Consider the following 25,576-nt stretch of genomic DNA (forward strand, 5'->3'; position numbering starts at 1 on the left):
CTCCTAGTTTAAAAAAATAGGTGATTAGTTTACTTAGACCATTCAAATTTAAAGTGATTACTGATATAGCTGGATTAATGTCTACCATATTTACAACTGCTTTCTATTCAATGTATTGCATTTGAGTTTGGGGAGTTTCCTTTTACCTATCCTCAAGCTCACTGACACTTCGCTTGGCTGTGCCCAGACTGATGAGCCCATCAACATTATTCTGCATTTCCTTACAGCATTCCTTCGCATTTACTTTTAGTGTTTCCAAATCTTTGCATACATAACTTCTTGCATGTTGTCTACTTTTTCCGTTGGAGCCTTTAACCTACTAATCATAGGTATTGTAAATTTCCTATTTGATCACTGAAATATTTGTGTCATATCTGAGGACTGCTTCTGAGGCTTGTTTGGTCTCTTCAGACTGAGGGTTTTTTCTTGCCTTTTAGCATGCCTGATAGTTTTTTTGTTGAAAGCTGAACACGATATATCAAAACTGAAGTACTTAGACTTTTGGTTTGAGGTTTCATGCTAATCCAGCTAGGAGCTAGGCTGTATTTAATGTTTGCTATAGTTGTAGGTAGTAGAGGCTTCAGTTCCCTCTAGTTTCCTTGTTTTTATTTTTATTTACTTTTTCTTCTGTTGTCTTTGGGTTTCCTAAGAACTCCTTAAATAGCTTGTGTCTTGCAGCTCTCTCAGCTGTAATCCACTGTTATTTTATCCTGTAGCCCTGTTTATATGATGGTAAGGTGTTGGGGTGGGAGAGGTGAAGTGTTTTATAATCTCTATGATTAAATCACATTTTTTTTTTTCAAGTGGGTCTGAATCTCTGGACTGTGACTTTCAGAAATAATGAGACAAGAAGGCTAAGACAGGGCTAGAATTCTCTATCTGACCTTTCCCCAGGTCACATAACGCCCTGTTGAATTAGTTTTCCTTAAAGGGTGGGCCTCGTTGCAAACATTCTCCTACATATTTCCAAATTTTACCTTCCCCTTACTTCTACCAGAAATAAGAGGGAATTTTTCTCACATCTTCACCATAAGAACCTCATCGAGTTTCTGAAAGTTAGAAATTTTATGGGGTAAACCCAAGAAATTGCAGGAAACCCCCACTAAGACTGGGTCCCTGGGAGTTTTTAACTCTCAAACTAGTCCTCACTCAGCCTCCAGCAATTCCTGAAAATAACCATAGTCTTCCTGGCTTCAGTGGCATCTTTTCCCAGGAAGCTGATCTTGGCTGTGTTTCTCTGTATTTGCCTGTTCTTCCAGATTTTGAGGTGGTGGTTTGCCCTATGACCTCCATTCTCTGATGGACCTAAGAAAAGTCAGTTTCTATAGCTTTGTTGCAATTTTCCTGTTGTGATTTTCAGTATCTACAGATTTCCCTTGTGGTTTATATACACAAACATATACATACTCATTAAAAATAATTGTATTCTGGCTGATTTTTTCAGATATACATTTCAAGTGTTTCTTTAAATGTGTCCAATCTGCTTTTAGATCCATCCTCTGCTCTTTCAATTGCACTTATATTTCCATCCCTTCTTACATTTCCATCCCTTGTTTTTTAACTTACTAAATACAGAGAACCAGCCCAAATGCCTATCAATCAATGAGTGGATTAAGAAAATGTGGTATATATATGCCATGGACTACTACTTGCTCATAAAAAGGAACAAAATAATGGCATTTGCAGCAATCCGGATGGAACTGAAGACCATTATTATAAGTGAAGTAACTCAAGAATGGAAAACCAAATATTCCATGTTCTCACTTAGGGAGCTAAACTATGAAGATGCAAAGGCATAAGAATGATATAATGGACTACACATTGGGTATAGTGTACACTGCTCAGGTGATGGGTGCACCAAAATTTCAGAAATCACCACTAAAGAACTTATTCGTGTATCCTAACACTACCTGTTCCCCCCAAAACCTATTGAAATTATTTTTAAAAAGATTATAAACCTGAAAAACCCTCCAACTTACTAATTTACCAGGTTTTACAATTGGCCTCAAAGAGCAAGTTGGCTTGAGTTCCACTTATCTCTGTGGGTTCCTGCCTTCACTTGGTTCTTAAATTTTTTAGTCTAGCATTTTTGGTGGGAGGTTATAGTACGTGTTCCAGTAGTCCATCGGAGTATAAGTCTGTATCTTAAGGTATATATTTCCATCCTTATGATTCTATTATTTTTTGAAAAGTAGATCTTGTGATAGGTACTAGGCCAATTTACTTTTTCTTATTATTTACATTGAAAAAAATTATATAGCTCAATTAGGCTGGCATGTATACAATTGAAACCCTTTTTTTTTTTTTTTTTTTTTAAAACAAATAAGGTTGTTAGTATCTAGGCACTGAATTGTACTTCATGGTATCAATCAAAGTTATGATCAGAACTTTAGGTAACTGCTTAATCACTTCTTTAGCAAGTATACTGCTCCAGGTAATATTAAACATGTCTCTAGCAATGATCCTTACTGGGTTCTCTTGCCTTGACTGAAATATTATTAATACTTCTTATATCCATTAACATAAAACAACTTTTTGTTGAGTAAAAATAATATGAATGCATTAAGACAAATGCGTGCTTTGGAAATGTTTAAATAGATATGAAAGGGTTAAATACAGTCTTAGTCTTGTGCAACAGCCATAGCTTAGTTATTTGGCAACTATGAAACCACAGTTACTAATGGAATTAAGACTTTAAAAAATTGCACATGTACTTATTTGTATATGAAAAAGGTATTCACCCATTAACTGGGTATTTAATAAACATTGACATGTAATTTTTACTGCAAATGGTCTAAGGTTTATAATACCAACTAGTTCATAGAGTTTTGTTTTGTTTTTTTAAAAGACTTTCTTTTAGAGCAGTTTTAAGTTCACAGCAAAATTAGGAGGAAGGTACAGAGATTTCTCATATACCTCCTGTCCTACACATCATGACTCAAAGTCCACAGTTAAGGGTTCACTCTTGGTGGTGGACGTTCTTTGGGTTTGGACAAATGTATAATAACATGTTTCTACCATTATGGTATCATACGAAGTATTTTCACTGCCGTAAGAATCCTCTGTGCTTTGCACATTTATCCCTCCCTTCCTTCTAAACCCTGGCAACCACTGATTTTTTTTTTTTCTCTTCTGTCTTCACAGTTTTGCCTTTTATGGAATATTATATAGTTGGAATTACACAATATGTAGCCCTTTGAGATTAGCTTTTTTCACTTAGTAATATGCATTTAAGGTTCCTCCATGTGTTTTCATGGCTTGATAACTCATTTCTTTTTAGTCCTGAATAGCATTCCATCATCTGGAGGTATCATAGTTTATCACTTCACCTACTGAAGGACATCTTTGTCTTTGCTAGCTAAAAAGTAATCTCACAGAAGTTTGTTTTATAAACTCTTGTTGCCATTTTCTCGACAGTGAATCTCTGACATTGAGCTCCAATGCTATGTTAACCAATTCCCCAAGAGTAATTAAGCATACCTTTTCTAGGATGCATCTTTTTCTCCCATAATTTCTTATACATGCTAATACTTATTAGGTAACTAAATTTTTTAACCAAATAACAATGTAGGAGACAAACAAAATCACTGTAGTTTGCTTTCTTTTTCCATGTCTTCCCATGATCAAAAGATCAAAGGAAGGAAGGAGAAAAAAGTCTACACCTATTCCAATCAACAGAGATCCCTATATGCAGCTCATATACCTCTCTATTCTGCTATACCTAATTTGTCTTATAAAAATCATCTGACTAGTAGGAAATAATAGTAGACTTGGTATAATTATTAGTACTATGTATATAAATTAACCTTTGTTTCTAGGCTTTCATATTTCATGCTTTTGACATAAAGTGAAAAGGTGCTCTACCAACCTGAAGAGAGAAGCAGTAAGGTTTTCATACAGAGATACTCTTCATAAGATACCTGAAGCCTGTGTAACTCAGAGGAAACATACAGCATATGTTTACATTGGTCGTACATGCAGGGTAGACTCATTCTCTGCCTGTGAAAGATAAAGAGCAGGGTAGTAGTTAGAAATAGTGCTACTTCCCCCCCAAAAGCACATACTTTTGTTCTGTTTTGCAAAACTATGAACTCATAAAGAAAAACAAGTCTTGCAATTATATTATTGCTAATTCCTTATAATATGAGAATTTTGGAGAACTTCCCTTAAACTTGTTCCTGGATCATGGCTATTTAAGGAGACTAATGAATCATTTAATGTAACAGTGGAAATATTTTCTATCACGCATTCCATGAATTATTATTTAATGAAAATGTTTAGAATTCTTATAGAACTGTATTACTAGTTGCTCATTTAAATCAAGGTTTATCACTTGAATATGCTCAATTAGACAACACAGTTTTAGGTCCTACACACTTGATTTTTAAAGATAAATTTTTCACCACATTCCATTCTAAAGACAAAAATGTGTGACACTGTTCACTGTTATACAGAGGGCCAGACCTAGAACCTGATTCTAGACTTCTGATACTCAAAATCTGCCTCTGACAGGTATACGCCTTAATATTATTTAAAGGTACCAAACCAATTCTTGCTTATGATTCTGAACAGTCATTATACATCTATGATTTTCAAATAGATCTCTAAAGTGTCTTGACTTTTGAATTGACACTAAGAGCCTGAAACTGGGCACTGAATCACAGCTTTTAAAATGCTTCAAGATTTTTTTTTTAAGTTTCTGACAGAAAGTAATCTTGGACTTAACAACAACAAAAGTTATTTTTCCCAGCTGAAGATGTGGTTTCTTTCTTTATGTAAAATAAATCAGACACGAATTATATGCTGCCAACATGATCACAGGCTCTTCAAAGGCACCTCCCCAATCCTTAATAGTAAGTAAAGCACTCCTTTTCTGGGAGCCACCATTTTTTCCTTTAGTTTCTTGTACATGGTTGTACTCCCTAACTGAAAATTTCAACAAGTTATAGTGTAGTAGAATAAGTAAAAGCTCATTTTTGTTGGCTGTAAAAACAACAAACATTTTTTTCCGACAACATTCTGACCTAAGGGCATCCATGAGAGACTGTTTTACAGCTCTATAGAGGGTTAGAACTTGAATACACACTTCCTGATACACAAAATCTACCTGTCACAGACACCAGAGCAGTATGTAAGCATTGTGGGCTAAGAAAAAAGGAGTGAAGGCCTGGGTGCAGTGGCTCATGCCTGTAATCCCAGCACTTTGGGAGGCCAAATTGGGTGGATCACTTGAGGTCAAGAGTTCAAGACCAGCCTGGCCAATATGGCAAAACCCCATTTCTACCAAAAATACAAAAAACTAGCCAGGCATGGTGGGGCATGCCTGTAATCCCAGCTATTCAGAAGGCTGACACAGAGAATCACTTGAACCCACGAGGTGGAGGTTGCCATGAGCCAAGATCACGGCACTGCGCTCCAGCCTGGGTGACAGAGTGAGACTCATCTCAAAAAAAAAAAAAAAAAAAGGTGGAGGACTGATCATCTTGTATGCAGCAGCATACGAACACAAGAATGGGAAGTAAATATCCCTTAATGAAAATGAAACTAACATAAATCTGTTGAGGAAAGAAATTTTGCAAATCCCACTTTATGTAAGGAATGTTATGTGGCATGATCAGATTATGCTGTGACTGCTGAAATCTAAATCTGAATGCCCTAATAAAAACTCTAAATTAGGTTAGGAAGGATAAGTTGGAGTTTCATATAAATCTGTTTATGCTTTTAATTCCACTTAAATGCCTTCAAATTGCATGTTAGAAAGTGACTAAAAAATAAATACTACCAACATGGTATTTTTTAAACAGCATGGTAGGATTCTGAAATGAATAATTATGTCTTGAGTTTCTCCAAACTAAATATATTTACCAGTTAATTTAAAATTGGATCGAACTACCTAATCTTGTTACATTGTGATGCAGTAGTTTGAACAGTCCTTTTTTTGGCAATAGGTAGTCAAGGTGACTTCTGTTTTTTATACAAACACAAATCTTCATTTTTTGTTCTTCTTGGACCAGGGATATGTGTGTGTGAACTTCCTGTTTACATTCTACTAATAGCAATAAGCCAGGACTATGACAAGTAATAACACAAGGTAGAAAGTGAGAAGAGCTACAATGTGACTTCTCTGCCGTGTATCTGGTGATGTGAACACCAACAGTCTAAGAGTATGCTTGAAGAAGGGAAGGGAATGAAGAGTATGTGAAGGAAAACAATGGGAGAGGAAGTGAGGTGAGGTTCCGGAAAATGCAGAGTATGTACTAGAGGGTCAGTGGGAAGATACTGAAGACAATCTGTGTACTGGAGAGAGATGTACAGTCAGACTGTGTTTGAGGAAGCAAACATTAGCCAACATGATGAAGGTTATACTGGAGGTAAAAACTAGTCAGGAAACAACTGCAATGAGGTAAGGGGGAGTGGATACCTGAAATACTTCACAGATACAGGAATAAGCACAGAGGATAAGAGAATAGCTGATTTATAAAATCTTAAAAGGCTTGGTCTTCTCTCAGTTCAACAAAACAAACTTGTTCCCATATTCTTAAGCCATAGATACTGGGTGAGCCTTGCCATACAAAGAGATATCTCTTGTGTCTGGGTCCATATGTCCCACCCCATCAGCCTAGATATCCTCATCTGCAATTGTCCCCACTGAATCCACATGAGTTTTATCATGCTTTTTCTTTCTGGAGTAGGATTATGAAAGTTAGATTCCTTGTTGCTTGTAACAGACTTTACTAACCTCAGAGATGTTGTTAAACAAACATCCTTAAGTATGTCCTGGGACAGTAATAATGCCACATGTACATCTGCTCTACATTACAGTTGTCCTGCCGTAAGCACTCATAGCTCTATTTCTAGTTTGCCTAGTTCCTAGATACCCAGTAGGATTGAATCAGTCCTGAATTATCACAATAGCAGTCCATCAGGAAAACATCAGCTGGTTAAAAATATCCTATGAATACAGGGAAAATGACTCACATAAAACTTACTCATTAATAATCAGATCAGGAGCAAAACACAGTAGGTTTGAACTTGCTTGTCTATATGATCTCCACCCCAAGGCAAATGCCATAAGAAACATCCAGGAGTATTGCAGTAGGGTCATTTGGTCATCCAGGTGTAAGTTCCTGAAACCTGAATTAGGAGATATAAAAGTATAAGGCAACACTCTAAGAAGATCATCTCTATGGGAATTGCCAAAGAGCAATGAGATCATTTACTCCTGTCAAAACGAGGGGGCCCCTAACAGAAAACGGAAACTAAATGCTAGGTAGACAAAGTTTTCCTCTGTCATCTGATACTTTAAGACTGAAACCCTCTGTGCTTGTTTTGTTTTGTTTTAGACAGAGTCTCGCTCTGTCACCCAGGCTGGTGTGCACCCTCTGCCTCCCGGGTTCAAGTGATTCTTGTGCCTCAGCCTCCCAAGTAGCTGGGAATACAAGTGTGTACTACTATGCTCGGCTAATTTTTGTAATTTTAGTAGAGATGGGGTTTTGCTATGCTGGCCAGACTGGTCTCGGACTCCTGATCAAGTGATCCACCCACCTTGGCCTCCCAAAGTGCTGGGATTATAGGCATGAGCCATGGTACCCAGCCCCCTCTGTGTTTTTTAATAGCTTTCAGTGTTAAAAAAATAAGTAGTCAGTTTTGTCACCTTTGTCTGCTTAAGTAAACATGAACTACATAGTAAAACAGAAAGCCAAAATTCTTGGCTTGGCAGTTACCAGTGACTGGAAAGGGTAGTGGTGAAGGGGATGAAGGGAGATTTGTTGATGGGTGCAAAAATACAGTTAGAAGAAATGAGTTCTAGTATTCAATAGCACAACAGAATGACTACAGTTAACAATAATTTATTGTATATTTTCAAAATAGTTAAAAGATTTGGAATGTTCCCCAAATGTTTGAGGTGATGGATATCCCAATTACTCTGATTTGATCCTTACACGTTGTATGCTTCTATCAAAATATTCCATGTACCCCGTAAGTATAAATGCATACAATAAATATGTACAACTATTATGTATCGATTTTAAAGAATAGAAAAGAATCCTGGCTTGAGATATTAATCAACAACTTAAGTAAAACATTTGCTCTGCTAGTCACACCTCTTTCCCCTTTAAGAAAACAAGGATGACAGGTGACTTTCTTGTTCGGTCCCTATTTGTGTGAACACAAGCTTGTCAATTCCCTTTATCATTAAAGTTAGAGCTGACACTAACATTGACCTCTGCGGTTCCACGCCAAATTTCAATAGGGGAACTACTTTTATTTAAAATTATCTTTAAAATTACATTCAATGTGTAGCATTTCATTTAGTGAAGAGTTAAAATCATTCTACTTTAGTACAAATTTTGACGGAGTCAGCACACTTGATGTTTACCAATTTTACAAACATCCTGATTTTTAAAAGGGGCACACTGAAGCAAAACAATTGGAATTAACTAAAAACATTTCCTTTCCCCAAACTTCAGTGTAAAAGGAGTTCTGAGTAAGCCCTGTAATTTGAGTTCTGATATTACATCATCCTATGTGAAATTACCATAATGATTTGAAAAAGAGGGAGTAATGTACATGTTTGATTATAAACTCCCTATCACCTTATTCACCTGACTCTCCACTTCGTAGTTCCCAGAACTGAGTAAGAGAAACAAGATAAGCCATGGGCTCAGGATGATAAAGAAGCTGAAGTGTTTTTGCTGAAGAAAACACAAAAGTTTATATGGTAGCTCTTTTATCTTTTGCATCTTACCTGGTATCGCCTTTGCCCATTTCACGGCTGCAATCACTTGCCGCCCTCCTAACATGTTGAGCGTGGTCATGATCCTCCAAGTTGAATCTGGAACAGTGCTATCATAACCTGCATACAACACCTCAGGTTCAATAACCTCCAACAGTGACACCAGGGTAGGGGTGAGTTGTGGTAACGTTGCAGGAACTATTGTTTTGTTAGCAGGATTTTCAGAGGTTTCTTGCGAGACTCCTGTAGTGGCCTGCTGAATTCCTTTTATTTTTTTCTTTGTTTTTCGAGCTGTGGGTATTTTTAAAAATACATAAAAATGAATTGTAATGGGAAGGTCTGTGTTATACAGTCAATAATTATTTTTACTTTCTAAAACTATTAGGAGAAATATTTAGCATTTATGATAAAATGACATGGAACAGGAGAAAAAACTTTTTTTTTCTGAAAAGCAAAGGATTCAGAGGAAAATTCTGCTTACAAATAGGCCAGAAACTGCATTATAGTTATGGCTTATACAAAGTATAAGGCATACAAACTATCATAACGGTATGTTAAAACAATCTGAGTAAATCACTTTTGTAAATTCTTCTACAAATTATTTCTTATCTCACTTTCACTCTAAATGCAACAATTTCATTGGTTATATAAGGCAAATTACTCTTAGTATAAACCAAAAAAAAATCTAAGCTTGTCATAATGATTACAAACTGTGGTAAGATTAAATCATGGTAGTATATATCATGAAGAGAATTACACTATTTACACTTGTTCAAAGCCACTTATTAAGATAGGAAGATGACAATAGCAGATTACATGCTAAAAACAGTATTAGTTCTAATAGCAGAAAAATCAACTGTTCACCTTTACATGGGTACTTACATAGATACTGCTTGGGACTAAACACATTTGGGAAGATGAATCGGAAAAACTCTATATTACTTCACATAAATTATAAGTGGGAAATTTCCCTTATATAAGGAAGATTTATTTATAATGCTTATCAACCTAAAGGATCCATTTTCATATTATATATAAATTATCTTTTACCTTGACTTGGTATGGAGCCATCTAATGAAACTACAACATGGATCCTGTAGACTTTTAGTAGACTTATTCATCCTCCTAAAGTTATTTGTTTCAGTGACTAAATAAGAATTACATTGTTCTCTCAAAGGGAAAGTACTCAGAACTCCAGGGAAAGGCAAGAAATTATTCATATGAAAGAAGAAATGTACCTGTCTCAATTACTAGGAATGCAAACCATTTTGCAAAGGGAGGAGTACATGTAAATCACCTTTAAAAATCATTTTTAGATCATCTGTCCTTAACATGACACACCACATAGTCTGTGGAGGACAGATATGGTGGTGGGAAAGAAAGGTATCTCAATGTCCAATATGAGAACAGAATGGTTCCATTCTTATTGTGTTCTATACTAAATGGGGTATTGAGAAAATTCAAGAATTTTTAGTTAACATTTCAAAATGGAAATAGAATCATGATAGAACTATTCTAATTAGTTTACCATGTTCTCTTGAAGTCACAGTATGATACAGGACTAAAGAGCAGAAACCTGAAATCAGCGTATTTGGATTTAAGTCCTGGTTCTGCCATGCTGTAGCCTGATACCTGCGCAAGTTAATCCCTGACTCTTCGTTTTCCCTTCTGTAAAATGAGGATAGTATCGGTCCCTACTTAGAGGGTTGGTGTGTGAATTAAATACATAAAATGCTTAGAACAGTTCCTGGCATATATTATAGTAAGTACCATATAACAACTATCATTACCTCAACTTGAAGGAGAACATGTTTTTAGAATATTTTAAATTTGGATATCACAACTTAATAGAGGAGTGATAAAATTTAACAAAGGAAGGACATCAATACATAAAGAAACTTTTATTGTACTTTAGGTTCTGGGGTACATGTGCAGATCATGCAGGATTGTTGCATAGGTACATACATGGCAAGGTGGTTTGCTGCCTCCATCCCCCCGTCACCTATATCTGGCATTTCTCCCCATGTTATCCCGCCCTGACCTCCACACCCCGCAACAGACCCCAGTGTGTGATGCTCCACTCCCTGTGTCCATGTGTTCTCATTATTCAATATCGCCTATTAAAGCATGCAGTGTTTGATTTTCTGTTCTTGTGTCAGTTTGCTGAGAATGATGATGTCCCTACAAAGGACATGAACAATACAAACTACCATCAGAGATTATGCACATAAACCAGTAAACCTGAAAGAAGTGGATAAATTTCTGGACACTTGCACCCTCCCAAGCCTAAACCAGGAAGAAGCTGAAACCCTGAATAGCCCAATAACAAGGGCTGAAGTTGAGGCAGCAATTAATAGCCTACCCACCGAAATAAGTCCAGGTCCAGATGGGTTCAAGCCAAATTCTACTAGACATACCAAGAGGAGCTGGTACCACTCCTTCTGAACTATTCTAAACAATACAAACACAGGGACTCTTTCCCAAATCATTTTATGAGACGAACATCATTTTGATACCAAAACTCAGCAGGGACTCAACAAAAAAATAAAACTTCAGACCATTATCCATGATGAACATAGATGCAAAAATCTTCAATAAAATACTGGCCAACTGATTACAACAACATATCTTATCCATCACGATCAAGTAGGCTTCATCCCAGGGATGCAAGCCTGGCTCAACATACACAAGTCTATAAACATAATTCATCACATAAACAGAACCAAAGACGAAAACCACATGATTATCTCAATAGATGCAGAGAAGGCCTTTGACAAAATTCAACAGCCCTTTATGCTAAAAACTCAATAAACTAGGTATTGATGGAACGTATCTCAAAATAATAAAAGCTATTTATGACAAACCCACAGCCAGTATCATACTGAATGGGCAAAAACTAGAAGTATGCCTTTGAAATATGGCACTAGACAAGGATGCCCTCTCTTACCACACCTATTCAATATAGTATTGGGAATTCTAGCCAAGCAATCAGGCAAGAAAAAGAAATAAAGGGTATTCAATCAGGAGGAAGTCAAATTGTCTCTATATGCAGATGACATGATTATATCTTTAGAAGACCCTGTCACCTCAGCCCAAAATCTCCTTAAACGGATAAGCAACTTTAGCAAAGCCCCAGGATACAAAATCAATGTGCAGAAATCACAAGCATTCCTATATACCAATAACAGACTAACAGCCAAATCAAGAGCAAACTCCGATTCACAATTGCTACAAAGAGAATAAAATACCTAGGAATACAACAAAAGGATATAAAGGACCTTTTCAAGGAGAACTACAAACCACTGCTCAAGGAAATAAGAGAGTACACAACCAGATAGAAAAACATCCCATGCTCCTGAGATTAGGAAGAATCAATATTGTGAAATGGCCATACTGCCCAAAGTAATTTACAGATTCAGTGCTATCCCCATCAAGCTACCATTGACCTGCTTCATAGAACTGGAAAAAAGCCACTTTAAACTTCATATGGAACCAAAAGAGAGCCTGCATAGCAAAGACAATCCTAAGCAAAAAGAACAAAGCTGGAGACATCATGCTACCTGACTTCAAACTATACTACAAGGCTACAGTAATCAAAACAGCATGGTACTGGTACCAAAACAGAAATATAGCCCAATGGAACAGAACAGAGGCCTTGGAAGCAACGCTACACATCTACAACCATCTGATCTTTGACATAAAGAAGCTCTTTAAGCAACCAGAAGTATCCCACTGAAATCTAGATCTAAAATCATAGAATGTACTTTGTTGACAATGTAAAAGAGAACATACATGTCCCAAATCAATACGCTGAAACAGTACTGTGAAAACCTCAATTAACCATAACTTTAAAGGGTTTAGAATGCATATATATATATTTTTGAGACAGAGTTTTGCCCTGTTGCCCAGGCTGGAGTGCAGTGGCACAATCTCGGCTCACTGCAACTTCCGCCTCCTGGGTTCAAGCGATTCTCCTGTCTCAGCCTCCTGAGTAGCTGGGATTACAGGCACACGCTACCATGCCCAGCTAATTTTTTGTATTTATAGTAGAGAAAGGGTTTCGCCATGTTGGTTAGGCTGGTTTCAAACTCCTGACCTCGTGATCTGCCCACCTCAGCCTCCCAAAGTGCTGGGATTACAGGTGTGAGCCACCACACCTGGCCTAGAATGCATATTTCTTTACTCCACCTTAGAACAAAAAAGAAAGAGTAACAAGCTGGAGGATTTTTTAAAAAAGCATTTTCTATGACTCAGTTTGTAATTAATTTCTATTTATATATAGTCCTAAATGAGAAAACTGATGCTTCTCTGAATACAGCTCAGAAAGTGCTAGTGAACCAAATTGTGCTGTACTGACTAGAGCAAGAAATAATACTAGTAATTTTTCAAAGTATCTTCAAGAAAGGGTTAATTGAACTGAATCATTTAAACAATCACTATTTTAAAGCAATTTAGTTATTAAAATTTTACTCTAATGTAAATTCCTGACCCATTGGATCATATAGTAGATTGTCAGTCAATACAGGATCTCCACAGAGGTGTTCATGAGTCTGTGGTAATGCTACTTCCTCCTTAATAAAAGCAGATAAATCTTATTTAGCTTAAAACCTAGTTAATAGAAGTTGGTTACTTGAAAGGATAAACAAGATTGATAGACTGTTAGCTAGGTTAACAAATTAAAAAAGAGTGAAGACCCAAATAAACATGGTAAGAAATGTCAAAGATGACATTACAAGAGATTCCACAGAAATAAAGATCTTCACACTATTACAAGCACCTCTATGCACACAAAGTAGAAAATCTAGAGGTAATGGATAAATTCAAAGAAAGGCTTTAAAAAACCTTAGGGTTTATGCATGCACGCATGTGTAGAGGGGGTGGAGTTTACTATGAAAGAATCATTTTTTGTTTTCAACTAACCCCTCTATATGTAAAGCCATTATTTGGAGTAGGTATGTATGTGTAAATGGAAACACATAACCTCCCTAGATTTTGAACCAGGAAGAAATGGAAATTCTGAACAGACCAATAACAAGTTCTGAAATTGAATCAGTTTAAAAAAAAAAAAAAAACCCTACCAATGAAAAGAAGCCCTTGAACAGACGAATTCACAGCCAAATTTTACCAGATGTACAAAGAAGAGCTGGTACTAATCCTACTAAAACTATTCTAAAAAAAAAGCTATCAGGAAAGAGAGATGCATCCCTAACTTATTCTACAAGGGAAACAACATTCTAGTACCAAAACCTGGTAGAGACACAATAACAACAAAAAAAACTACAGGCTAATATCCCTAATGAACACTGATGGAAAAGTCTTCAACAAAACACCAGCAAACTGCATTCAGCTGCACATCAAAAGTTATTTCACCACAGTCAAGTAGGCTTTATTTCTGGGATGCAAGGCTTGTTCAACTTATGCAAATCAATAAATGTGATTCATCACATAAACAAAAAAAAATACAATCATCTCAAAGATGCAGAAAAAGCAGCAAGAAAATCCAACATATCCATGATAAAAATCCTTACCACACTAGGTATGCAAGGCACATACCTCAAAGTAATAAGAGCCATCTATGACAAACGTATAGCCAACATCATACCAAATGGCAAAAGCTGGAAGCATTCCCCTTAATGCAGTAAGACAAGGATGCCCACTCTCACCATTCCAATTCAACCTAGTATTGGAAATACTAAGTCAGAACAATCAGGTAAGAGAAATAAATAAAAGGCTTCCAAACAGGAAAAGAAGTAATCAAACGATCTCTTTTCACTGACAATATGATTCTATACCTAGAAAACCCTGAAGACTCTGCCAAAAGGCTCCTAGAGCTAATAAACAGCTTTGGTAAAAGTTCAGGATTTAAAATTACTGTACAAAAATCAGTAGTATTTCTATACACCAGTAATGTTCCAACTGAGAGCCAAATCAAGTATGCAATTCCTTCATTTTCCAGTGCAGTTATCATTTTTGAAATAGCTGGTAACTGATAGCTTTTACCTGTTAAACATAAATGCACAGTAAGCAAATGAATTTAAGAGGACTAAACTGGATAGGTGTTCATAAATGAAACCCTTGCACTATTTAATACTAAAGTTGAAATGTGGATTAAGAAAAACTTTCATTAATAAAAAATTTCTTTTAAGTGATGTTTTTACTGATTATAATTTCTTTTTAATAATTAAAGGTGAAGAGCAAAAAAAAAATGCAATCCGATTTATAATAGTCACAAAAAGAGTAAAATACCTAGGAATGCCATCTTAGTTCGTTTAAGATTTTTACAAAGAGAACTACAAAATGCCACTGAAAGAAATCAGGAATGACACAAACAAATGGAATAACATTCCATGCTCATGAATTGGTAGAATCAGTATCGTTAAAATGGTTATGCCATCCAAAGCAATTTTATAGATTCAACACTATTGCTATCAAACTACAACGTCATTTTTCACAGAATTAGCAAAAAGCATTCTAAAATTCATATGGAACCAAAATAGGGCCCAAATAGCCAAAGCAATCCTAAGCAAAAACAACAAAGCTAGCAACATCACATTATCCCAAATCAAACTATATTACAGACTACAGTAACCAAAACAGCATGGTACTGGTATAACACATACACACACACACAATGGTACAGAATAGAGTGCAGAAATAAAGACACACACCTATAGCCATCTAATCTTCAATAAAGTTGATAAAAATAAGCCATGGGGAAAGGACTCCCTATTCCGCAAGTGGTGCTGGGATAACTGGCTATCCATGTGCAGAAGAATGAAACTGGACCCCTTGGGGCCATATAAAAATTAAGATGAATTAAAGATGATGTACATGTAAGACCTCAAACTGTGAAAATCCTAGAAGTAAACCTAGGAAATAACCTTCTTGACACTAGCCTTGGGAAAAAGAATTTATGACTAATCCCCAAAAGCAACTGCAACAAAACCAAAAATTGACAATGGTACCTAATGAAATTAAAGAGATCCTGCACAGCAGAGAAACTATCAATGGAATAAACAGATAATCTACAAAATGGGAGAAAATATTTGCAAACTATGCATCTGACAAAGCTCTATATCCAGAGTCTATATGGCACTTAAACAAAACAAATAAATTAAGCAAAAACAACCCCATTAAAAATGGGCAAAAGACATGAGCAGACACTTCTGAAAAAAAGATATACGTGTAGCCAACAAACATATTTCCTCACGATTGTTAATCATCAGAGCAATGCAAGTCAAAACCACAATGATGCCACTGTGGAAAGAAATCTGGAGATTTTTCAAAGAATTAAGAGTTTACAATTCAACCTAGCAATCCTATTGCTGGGCATATACCCAAAGAAAAATAAATCATTCTGTCAAAAAGACACATGTACCCATATGTTCATCGCAGCATGGTTTGCAATAGCAAAGACATGGAACCAACCCAGGGGCCCATCAACAGTGGATTGGATAAAGAAAATGTGGTATTTATATGCCATGGAATACTATATAGCCACAAAAAGAATGAAATCATGGTCCTTTACAGTACATGGATGTAACAGGTGGCCAGTATCCTAAATGAACGAATGCAGAAAACCAAATACCATGTTCTCATTTATAAATGGAAGCTAAACATTGGGTACACATAGACATAAAGATTGGAACAGACACTGGGAAATACAAGAGGAGAGTTAGAGGAAGGGAGGAACAGGTTAAAATGCACGTGTTAGGTAAGTTAAGCTTACTTCCTGGATGAAACGTTCAATTGTACTCCAAACACCAGCATCACACAATGTATCTTAGTAACAAACATGTACATGCACCCCCAGAATCTAAAATAAAAGTTGAAAAAAGAAACTACTAGATTCGGTTTATGAACTTAAAAAATTAGTTTAAATAATATTTGGTAATAAATCTGATAATGCCATCTTTAAGTTTCATTTGACTGTTTATGCTGAAAGTAAAGCCATACTTTGGATTAAAATATACCTTAAAATGAAATGAACATAAAACATTTAGTAACAAGAGAAAAGCTAGTTAAAAAAAAAAAAACATTTAGGAGCACCATTAAAAAACTTATCTGTTCTTAAATGCTAGGCACTTTAAGCAGTGAAGTCCACTCCCTTAAAATAAATCTTGAGATTTACTTGGTATGGAGCAAGAGTATCAAAGTACAGCACTTGCAGTCCTAAATTACATTTATGGAGAGACTTGGGCAAAGTTACTCTGGGGCTATCACCGAAACTGCTTGGCTTAGGGGAAGCAATCTGATGAACAAGAGAGTATTTGTAAAGGTTGAAAAAAAAAAGTGTGAAACACATGGCTCATCTATATTGTAAGTATCAGGGTCTGCCAAAGATTGCTGGTGCTCACACATACCATGCCAAATAAAGGTTTTATATATACTGGGGTTAGTTCAATACAAAAATGGTACTTTTACACTAAAATAACACACACAAACCCTAAGAACTGTTTTAAGCCTTTCTTTCAATTTATCTACAAGTAGAATTGGATCAACTATATGTGTCACATAGATACATATCATAGTATGAAATAACAAATTAGAATTTTGTTCTACTACGTAGTGTAAAAATGGATATAAAGTAAATCATGGCCCTACTCAAAGGTGTTTTTAATAATTTGAGGGTCCAAAAAGTAGAAGAATGTATAGCAAAGACTAACATGTAGTAGTTTTGAACAAATACCAATTTTTCCATTACCTGGATATATTGACAACTTATAAAATCATATAATGGTTGTTATTTTTAATATAATATTTTGAGAAACCACAGCTTAAATTTTATTCATGTAAGAAAAATTTCTGATGCCCAACAAAAGATAATTATACCACCACTGGAAATGGCAGTGATGGTATAATTAACAGAAAAATCAGATGTCAGTCGCTGTCTTAGGTCATCTTCTAGTGCAGGAAGGGCAAAGGGCACTGCAATTGATATTAAATGGTAAAAGGAAAAAATGGACAAACTTAATAGCCTAGTCCATCAAAATCATTACTCTGTAGTTGATATATCTCTTTTCTTTGGATGAAAGAATTCCCTTATTGTTTGGGTAGGGAGAAATTGCCCAGAAAAACATTATATGCTTAAAGCTCCAAAGATCTTAAACTTTATGTGTATTCAGAAAAGCACTTAAAAATGTTACTGGGTAAGCGACCCCAATATATTAGAGATACGACAGAATTTTATTTGGCTTTGTTCTTTGAGCTTCATTCAAAACCTATTTCTAAATATAAAACTGCTAAGATGAAAACATGCATATTAGAGATAATTGGGGCCAGAGAAAATAAGCCAAAGGGCACTAAAAGCTCATGTGCCTTAATATATATTTAAATGGTCAAAGTACATTACATACACAGGATATTAGTGAGCAGAAAGAAGAAACTGGGTAAAATCTGGGCAGAGATCTGGTATTTAAGAAAGTGGGGAATACTGTTTGTTATATAAACTCCCCTTGTGGAACTGAAAGCAGCCTTCTGTGTGCATTTTTTAATCTCTGCAGGTTTTGTAACATCTACAAGAAAGTGGGCAGCTATCATTTTATGTAAATCAATGTTTAACATGCTGGCACTCTACAGTCAAGTTTAAACATCCTGGTCAAATGTAGATAGAGTTGTGTGTGTGGTTTGGGGAACTAGAGTCTTCATAAATCTGTTTAACAAGATGTACACACAGTGTGTGCTCAATAGCACCAACAATTAGTCTCTCGTATCAGAAGAACCACATAGGTCAATGGCAGTGGCTCACGCCTGTAATCCTAGCACTCTGGCAGGCCGCAACAGGGGAATCACCTAAGGCCAGGAGTTAGACACCAGCCTGGGCAACATAGCAAGACCCCTTTGTCTCTACAAAAAAATTAAAACAAAAATTTTAAAAAATCAGCTGGGTGTAGTAGTGTGCATCTGTAGCCCTATCAGGTAGGAGGATGGCTTGAGCCCAGGAGTTCAAGGCTGCAGTGAGCTACATTCATGCCACTGTACTCCAGCCTTAGTGACAGAGTGAGACTTTGTCTCTAAAATAATCATCATCATCATAAAAATCATCATCATAAAAAGAACCACATGGTTTCCATTCTCAGTACTGCCATCTCTTGTCTGGAGGACTGCTGTTAATTTAATTGGTCTCTCTATGTAAGATTCGTCTGCAAAATACAAATCTGATCATGTCTCTGCCCTTATTTTTCATCTACCTAATTCCTACTCAGCTTATAGATTTAAAATTCAATGTTACTTCTTCCTTGACTTCCAAAACAGAATTAGGTGACCTTCCTCTTGTTCCTGTGGCCCTATGCCCTCTATGGTGTGCCATGCTCTTTTGTGACTGACTCTGCAGCCTAACTAGTAGGCAAACTACTGGAATACAGGGACTTATTTTATTCATTTTATATCTAGTGACTGCCTAGGTGCATATTTGCTGGATAAAAGTACTACTGTCACAATAAATAATAAGCATATGTGTTATTAGATCACCACTACCTTCACAGAACTTGCCATTTCAAGCAGAACAGAATTCCAAACATTTTTCAGAGGAAAATTTTTTAATGCTGAATCAGTGTTAATTATACAACTTGTTATATAAACATGGACTAGTTTCAGGGTTTTTTTTGTTTGTTTGTTTCTTTTAAAGACAGAGCCTCGATTTGTCGCCCAGGCTGGAGTGCCATGGCACAATCTCGGCTCACTGCAATCTCTGCCTGCTGGGTTCAAGTGATTCTCCTGCCTCAGCCTCCCAAGTAGCTGGGACTACAGGTGTGCATCACCACGCCCAGCTAATTTTTGTATTTTTAGCAGAGATGGGGTTTCACTATGTTGGCCAGGATGGTCTCGATCTCTTGACCTCGTGATCCACCCACCTCGGCCTCCCAAAGTGCTGGGATTACAGGCGTGAGCCACTGCACCCAGCCCAGGTTTCCTCTTTACTTTAAAACCAAAACAAAATCCATCCAATTCTTCCTTGAGGGTTTTTTTTCTTGCAGATCTGTAATACAACACAGATCTCCAAGTAAAAGGTGTGCTTTAAAATGTCAAAAAGAAAAATGGACATGTAAATATTATGCTACAGAAACATTTCCAACTCTAGGGATAGTTCTGAGGCTGAAAAAAATAATAAAGTTGCAGCATGTTGTGTTTTCATTATTACATGATTTCCTTTCTTAGTAGATAGTCTGGCTGTACTGAATTCAGTGTGTATAAGAAGAACTGGCAGATAAACTTAAACAGAATATGGCATATTCATGAATAAAATTTCCCATTTTTATCGGGCAATAATATTATGCTAGTCAAGCATATATATACTGAACTGACTTCATTATTACATCTGCTTACTTGTATCTTCAAAAGTAAAATGATAAATTTTTATAAGCTACAGAGACAAACAATTGTTTTCATGTATTTACGTTACCTTCCAGGTTCATTCCAGCTTGAAGACACTTTCGATAGCGGCATGCTGGGCAGTTTTTTCTTCGAATTTTATCGATGATGCAATCATTCCTTCCAGCACACAGATAATTGTGCTGTCCTATATGGAATAAAAGGTACTATTAACGTTTCACAGGTCTTCAAGGATTTTTTTTTTTTTTTTTTTTATGGAGAGCCTCTGTCTGTTTTTGTTTCTGGTGGAATATAACTAAGGCGCCCACAGGTATTGATTAGGGAAGCGTTCCTGCCTACATTACCATTATGAGGTTGAGAGGTCAAAAACAACAAAGAGAGTCTCCCTATTTCTGTTCAACAAACTGAAAACAGTTCAATAAAAAACCTTACTGCAGTATTCATATATAAAAGTACACAAATCATAAGTGAACCACTTAATAAATTTTTATAAACCAAGCACTTTTATGTAATCAGTTCTCAGATCAAGAAACAAAACAGTCTCCAAACAAGTCCCCTTTCTGCCCAATTCCGCCCACTACCCACAAAGGGTAACCACTTTTTTGGACAAATTATGTTTTAAACTGTTTGATAGATTGTGTTTTAAACAAATAATAGTTTAGGGTAGATGGTTAACTGTATCAGGTTCAATTCTTTGTAAAGAATAGGCCACAAAATTGACCACTGGACTATAATTTACCTTTGTTCAGAGCTGCTCTCCAATGCCAATTATCTGTACCAGCTGTTTCAATTTCTCTTTGTACTCTGTAAGTTTCCTGGCTTCCTTACTTGGACACAAAATGGAAGCACTAACCCAATAATTCTATCTTCTATAAAGCAAAAGTAGGATCAACAGATACATCCATTGTTGAAGCGGTTATAATACAAAGAAGTTATGCCCTACAAGAATATCTCTGAATCATTGTCCTACAATTAATGGAAGAAAAAACAGAAAAAAAATTTCCAAAGTTTTGTTTATAACCAACTGAAATGTCAGGATGTGCATATTATGCCAGTATTGATTTCTTTATCCCAGGTATGTCTTGCGCACAGCTAAGAATCTCAGCTATAGGATCAGAGGCACTGTATGTTCATCAGTTAAAGATAGCCCTTTGTGGTTATTAGAATGAAGCTGGGCAAGTCTACCTGTTCCTTATGTATAAAATGAGGAGTTTTAACTAGTATTCACAATTTCGCAACACATGGCCACGTACAACTAACAGTCATTTCCTGTCAATCCATTCATTAATTCCTTGACTCATTTATTTATTTTTAGACAGGTTCTTGCTCTGCTGCCTAGGCTGGAGTATAGTGGTACGTAGTAGCTTCTTGCAGCCTGCTTTACCTTCCTGAGTAGCTGGGACTACAGGCATGGGCCACCATGCCTGGATAATTTTTTTTTTTTTTTTCCTGTAGAGACAATGTTATATTGCTCAGGCTGGTTTCAAACTCTAGGCCTCAAGGAATCCTCCCTTCTTGGCCTCCCAAATTGCTGAGATAACAGGTGTGAGCCACTGTGTCCAGCCCATCTCCCTGTCAACCGTTCTGATAAGTTAATAAGACATCTTATTTTGGAGTTCCTATGTCTTCTACTACTTGGTAAATTGTCTTTCTTACTAATAGAAAGATGAGTCTTCAAGTAAGCTAAAATTTTGTGACATTGTTTTGTTTACACGGTATTTATTTTTGTGGTTAAAACCTATTATTGGCAAGTAATTCTGGTTTTCTATTTATGGTAGGTGTGGGAGTCAGCCTCCAAGATGGCTCTCAGTGATTCTGTCTCCTTGTATGCATGCTCTTCTGTAGTCCCTTTCCATTCTTTACCAGGATTGGTCTGTGTGGCCAATCAAATACGGCAGAAGTAATGGCATGTTACGGGTGAAATCATATAAGAATAGACAATGGTTCTTCTGCATTGGTCACATACTCTCTTGGATCACTTGTTATGGGGGATGTAAATTATAACATTACTCATGTTACTCCACAGAGACCACAAGGATGCCAGCTTGGGCTAGTGTTGTAGTCCCACCTATTGATTAGAGTCAAAAGTAAAGCCCACTCCTGCCTAGTGCAAAGCTCTGAATAAAGTGCAACAGCTTGCTAATAACCATATTATACTATGCCAAGTCTGGGGGATAACCTATAATTCTACCAGGTATTAAGAATGGAGTGCTAAGTGTATGATATAAATAATGCAAGTTGCATCTTTATAATTGTTTAAGAAAGTGCTCCAAAATATGTATCTGGGCTTTGAAGCATATTTCTATTGTGTCTTGATAGAAAAAACAGAAGAATTGATGAGTTAGGTTATCAAAGGACTGCAGAATTTTAGAGCTGTAAAGGGCCTTTGAGAACATTAAAATCCAAATAAAGGAGGAAACAGAGCAAAGACTCACTTAACATATTCTACATTTTAACTTTTCTTATTAATCATGTAATCTCACCATCATACTTTACTGAAATACTTAAATAACAAACATTTTAATAGTATAGCTAATATTCAATTAAATTTTACTGGAAAACAAGTCTAGGAATTTAAAAGCAGGGATTAAGCACAGAGGGCATATGGCCTGCATTGGTCTTCCGTAAGGGAGGTGACTTTGTTTTCTGTTCTGATTGCATTTGGATGCTTTTAGGTAGGGCATGTGTGCACTCCTCCCCACAACTGTATTATATTTAGCCAAAATGACACAAAGTTGGTCTCCATAAGCATTTGAATTTGTACCACTTTAAAAGAACAATTTTAGTTCAAATGGAGGAAAGTAAACATTTTTTAATAGCATATTTGTAAAGGTTTCATTGTGAATTTCACCTTCAAAAATCAGGGTGTCAATACTTATTATATACAGCATAGATGCTCTTTAAGATGTATCTTTAACTGTTTAATTGTTTATAAACCCATTATAAGTCAATAGTGCATTTTTTGATTTAAGATATTTTCAATTCACAATCAGTTTATCTGAAGGCAACCCCATTGTAAGTCAAGGAGCATACTGAATGCATATCACTTTCCCATCATTCATAAAAGTTGAAAAGTCGTCAAGTCAGGACTGTCCGTATTACTATTATCACTGCATTTATATCATAGAAACACTTAAGCAGTTAAGAAAGCGAGGAATAAGGTAAAGTGATGACATGGAGAGGGTTCCGTCTTTTGTGTATGTGTTAAATAACATCCACTTTATTAGGTGCATTGCACTAAGTAGGGCTGGGCTTTACTTTTGACTCTAATCAATAGGTGGGACTACTACACTGGCCAAAGCTGGCATCCTTGTAATCTTTGTGGCATAATAGGAGTAAATTCATAATTTGCTAACATATTCTTTTGTTTTACTTTTTAGCAAACATATTTGCTAAAAATATGTTTGTTAAAAAGTAAAACAAAAGAAAATGACTCATCTAACTCCCATGGATATGCAGATACACATAAGACAAATAATAATCCTCATACAGTGAATAATTATGTTCCTTTAAAAATTAATACAAAGCAGGAGGCATCACACTACCAGACTTCAAACTATACTACAAAAATTAATATAATCAGAGCTTTAGGCCACACTGCTTTCAAACTGCTTTAGAAATAACTAAATTATATGACTACTTTTTCCAAGAGGAGTCACTGGTAATATTAGGAAATTTCAGACTCTCTTCTAGTAAGTTTGCTATGGAATGAATTTCTCCTTCTTTAGGAGATAATGCTGTTGCCCAGTCAGCAGTCTGAATCTATAACAAAGTAAGATTTGTATTATTACAACATTTATATAGTGAAATCGCCTTCTCTAAAATACCTTTCCTGACCTCCTCATGCTGAGTTTCTCTCTCCCTCTCCATATTATAATCTCTGTACCTTGTCACTGTTAACACATCTTTCACTTCAGTGGACTGTGACTTCCCAGGGGGCAAGGATCAGGTCTTAATGGTATTTATTCTACTTAGCACAGTGCCCTGACTTAACAGGAAAAAAAAAATGAATGAGAAATGAAATGAATGTGTTTTTTTCCTATCACAGTTCTCACTGTCACTCATTTTTGCCAGACCAGTATAGGTGGTGACTTTAAAACCTATTAGTTTACAGGAAGTTAAAGCCCATAATTTTAATACATGAACATTATGGTATGCCCAAACTTAACATCATTTCACATGATAGCACTTTCTTACAGTGTTACCTTATGCTCCCTGGCCAAACTCCCAGGTATTGACTGATACTTTTCTATTTTATTCTACATCTTTTTGCGTTGTTGTTTGAAATAACTTCCTGCCCATCAGAGGACCTAGGAGCCATCTTCCTCTCCCCTCTTAACTGTTATTTAGCCTTCATGGGCTTTGCATATAATGGAAATTTCAAAATCCAACTTGAGAAATGGTAAACAAGAAGAGGAACAATAAAACTCTTCAAAACACACACTACCTTCCACTGCTCTTTTGAAGAAAACTTTACAGCTTCCACAAGTTAAGACTCCATAATGACATCCTGAGGCTTCATCAGAGCACACCAGGCAGAGTTTGGGAGGTGGTCCCGTTGTTGCTGTTGAGGAGCTAGATGGAGGAGAGCTTACATCTGGTCTCATGCTGGGGCTAAAGAAGGAAAAGAACAGTGTTATGATTTTACTGTCAAAGGAATATCAAAATACAGTTATGTTAGCTTTTCACTTCATAGTCAGAATGCTTACAGTGAACTCTGGCTTCAAGTAGTAGTAGGCACTAAAATATCCTATCTAAATACATTCGAATAATGTTATATTCTTCTTTTAAATAAAAAATGAGGCTATTTCTTTTGAAGTGTCTCCAAAATAGAATGGTGTGGTTTTGCTTCACTTCTTTTTTTTTTTAGATGCTTAGGATTTATTTTTATAATCACCTTTATTAAGGTGTCACACACAATAACATTTACTGTCTTCTAAGTCTGTAATTTATGGTTTTTGTGAATGAATATTCATGTAACTACTATCACAATCAGGAGAGAGGATATTTCCATCATCCCAAAAAGATGCCTCCTACACCTTTAATTGGTTAGGACATAATTTTTTTTCCTAATTTTAAGATCTTATACAGGCATCTTTTAAAATTCAATCAAGTATCATTACAATTCTACCCATGTTTCCTATTAGAGTGAAATATTTTTTACAATGTTAAAATTTGGTCCCATATCTCTCATTCCTAATGTCATCTTGGCTGAAACTACAATTTCATATGACTCAGAAAATACCGATTCAGAAACATTATTTTCTATAACCTTCCTGTCTGGCTTGCAGTAAGACTGGACAAAGCACTAGGCTTTCAACAGTGAGTACCATTCTGTACAATCCAATCTAAGACTATTTGGCCTGAAGAAAAAGACAGAAATGTGAATCTGCTTCTCTTACTAGGTCTCTAACATATTTCATTTTCTCACCACAAAGAGTGCAGGTCTAGTGATCACTAGGTGTTTAAAAGATAATTTGTTGTTTAAAAAATTTTTAATCTCAAAAG

At 36.0% G+C, this 25,576-nt stretch overlaps 1 protein-coding gene across 11 annotated transcripts in view; it reads right to left on the minus strand.

Annotated features, from left to right (window-relative positions):
• The window catches only part of NR3C1 (nuclear receptor subfamily 3 group C member 1), a 479,527-nt gene that overhangs the window by 12,594 nt on the left and 441,357 nt on the right, over positions 1-25,576 (minus strand). For 9 of the 11 annotated variants that reach the window (XM_032242584.1, XM_032242518.1, XM_032242280.1 and 6 more), the window contains exons 3-7: positions 24,513-24,682; positions 20,139-20,255; positions 8,750-9,028; positions 6,990-7,134; positions 3,869-3,999 (exon numbers count right to left, since the gene is read on the minus strand). In XM_032242584.1, coding sequence (XP_032098475.1) covers positions 3,869-3,999; positions 6,990-7,134; positions 8,750-9,028; positions 20,139-20,255; positions 24,513-24,682 — 842 coding nt within the window. The remainder of the gene's footprint in view (positions 1-3,868; positions 4,000-6,989; positions 7,135-8,749; positions 9,029-20,138; positions 20,256-24,512; positions 24,683-25,576) is intronic. The other 2 variants (XM_032242700.1, XM_032242664.1) reach the window with 1 other exon arrangement.

This window comes from Sapajus apella, unplaced genomic scaffold, assembly GCF_009761245.1.
Source record: "Sapajus apella isolate SASKATOON/1434 unplaced genomic scaffold, GSC_monkey_1.0 scaffold1, whole genome shotgun sequence".
NCBI classification, from domain to species: domain Eukaryota; kingdom Metazoa; phylum Chordata; class Mammalia; order Primates; family Cebidae; genus Sapajus; species Sapajus apella.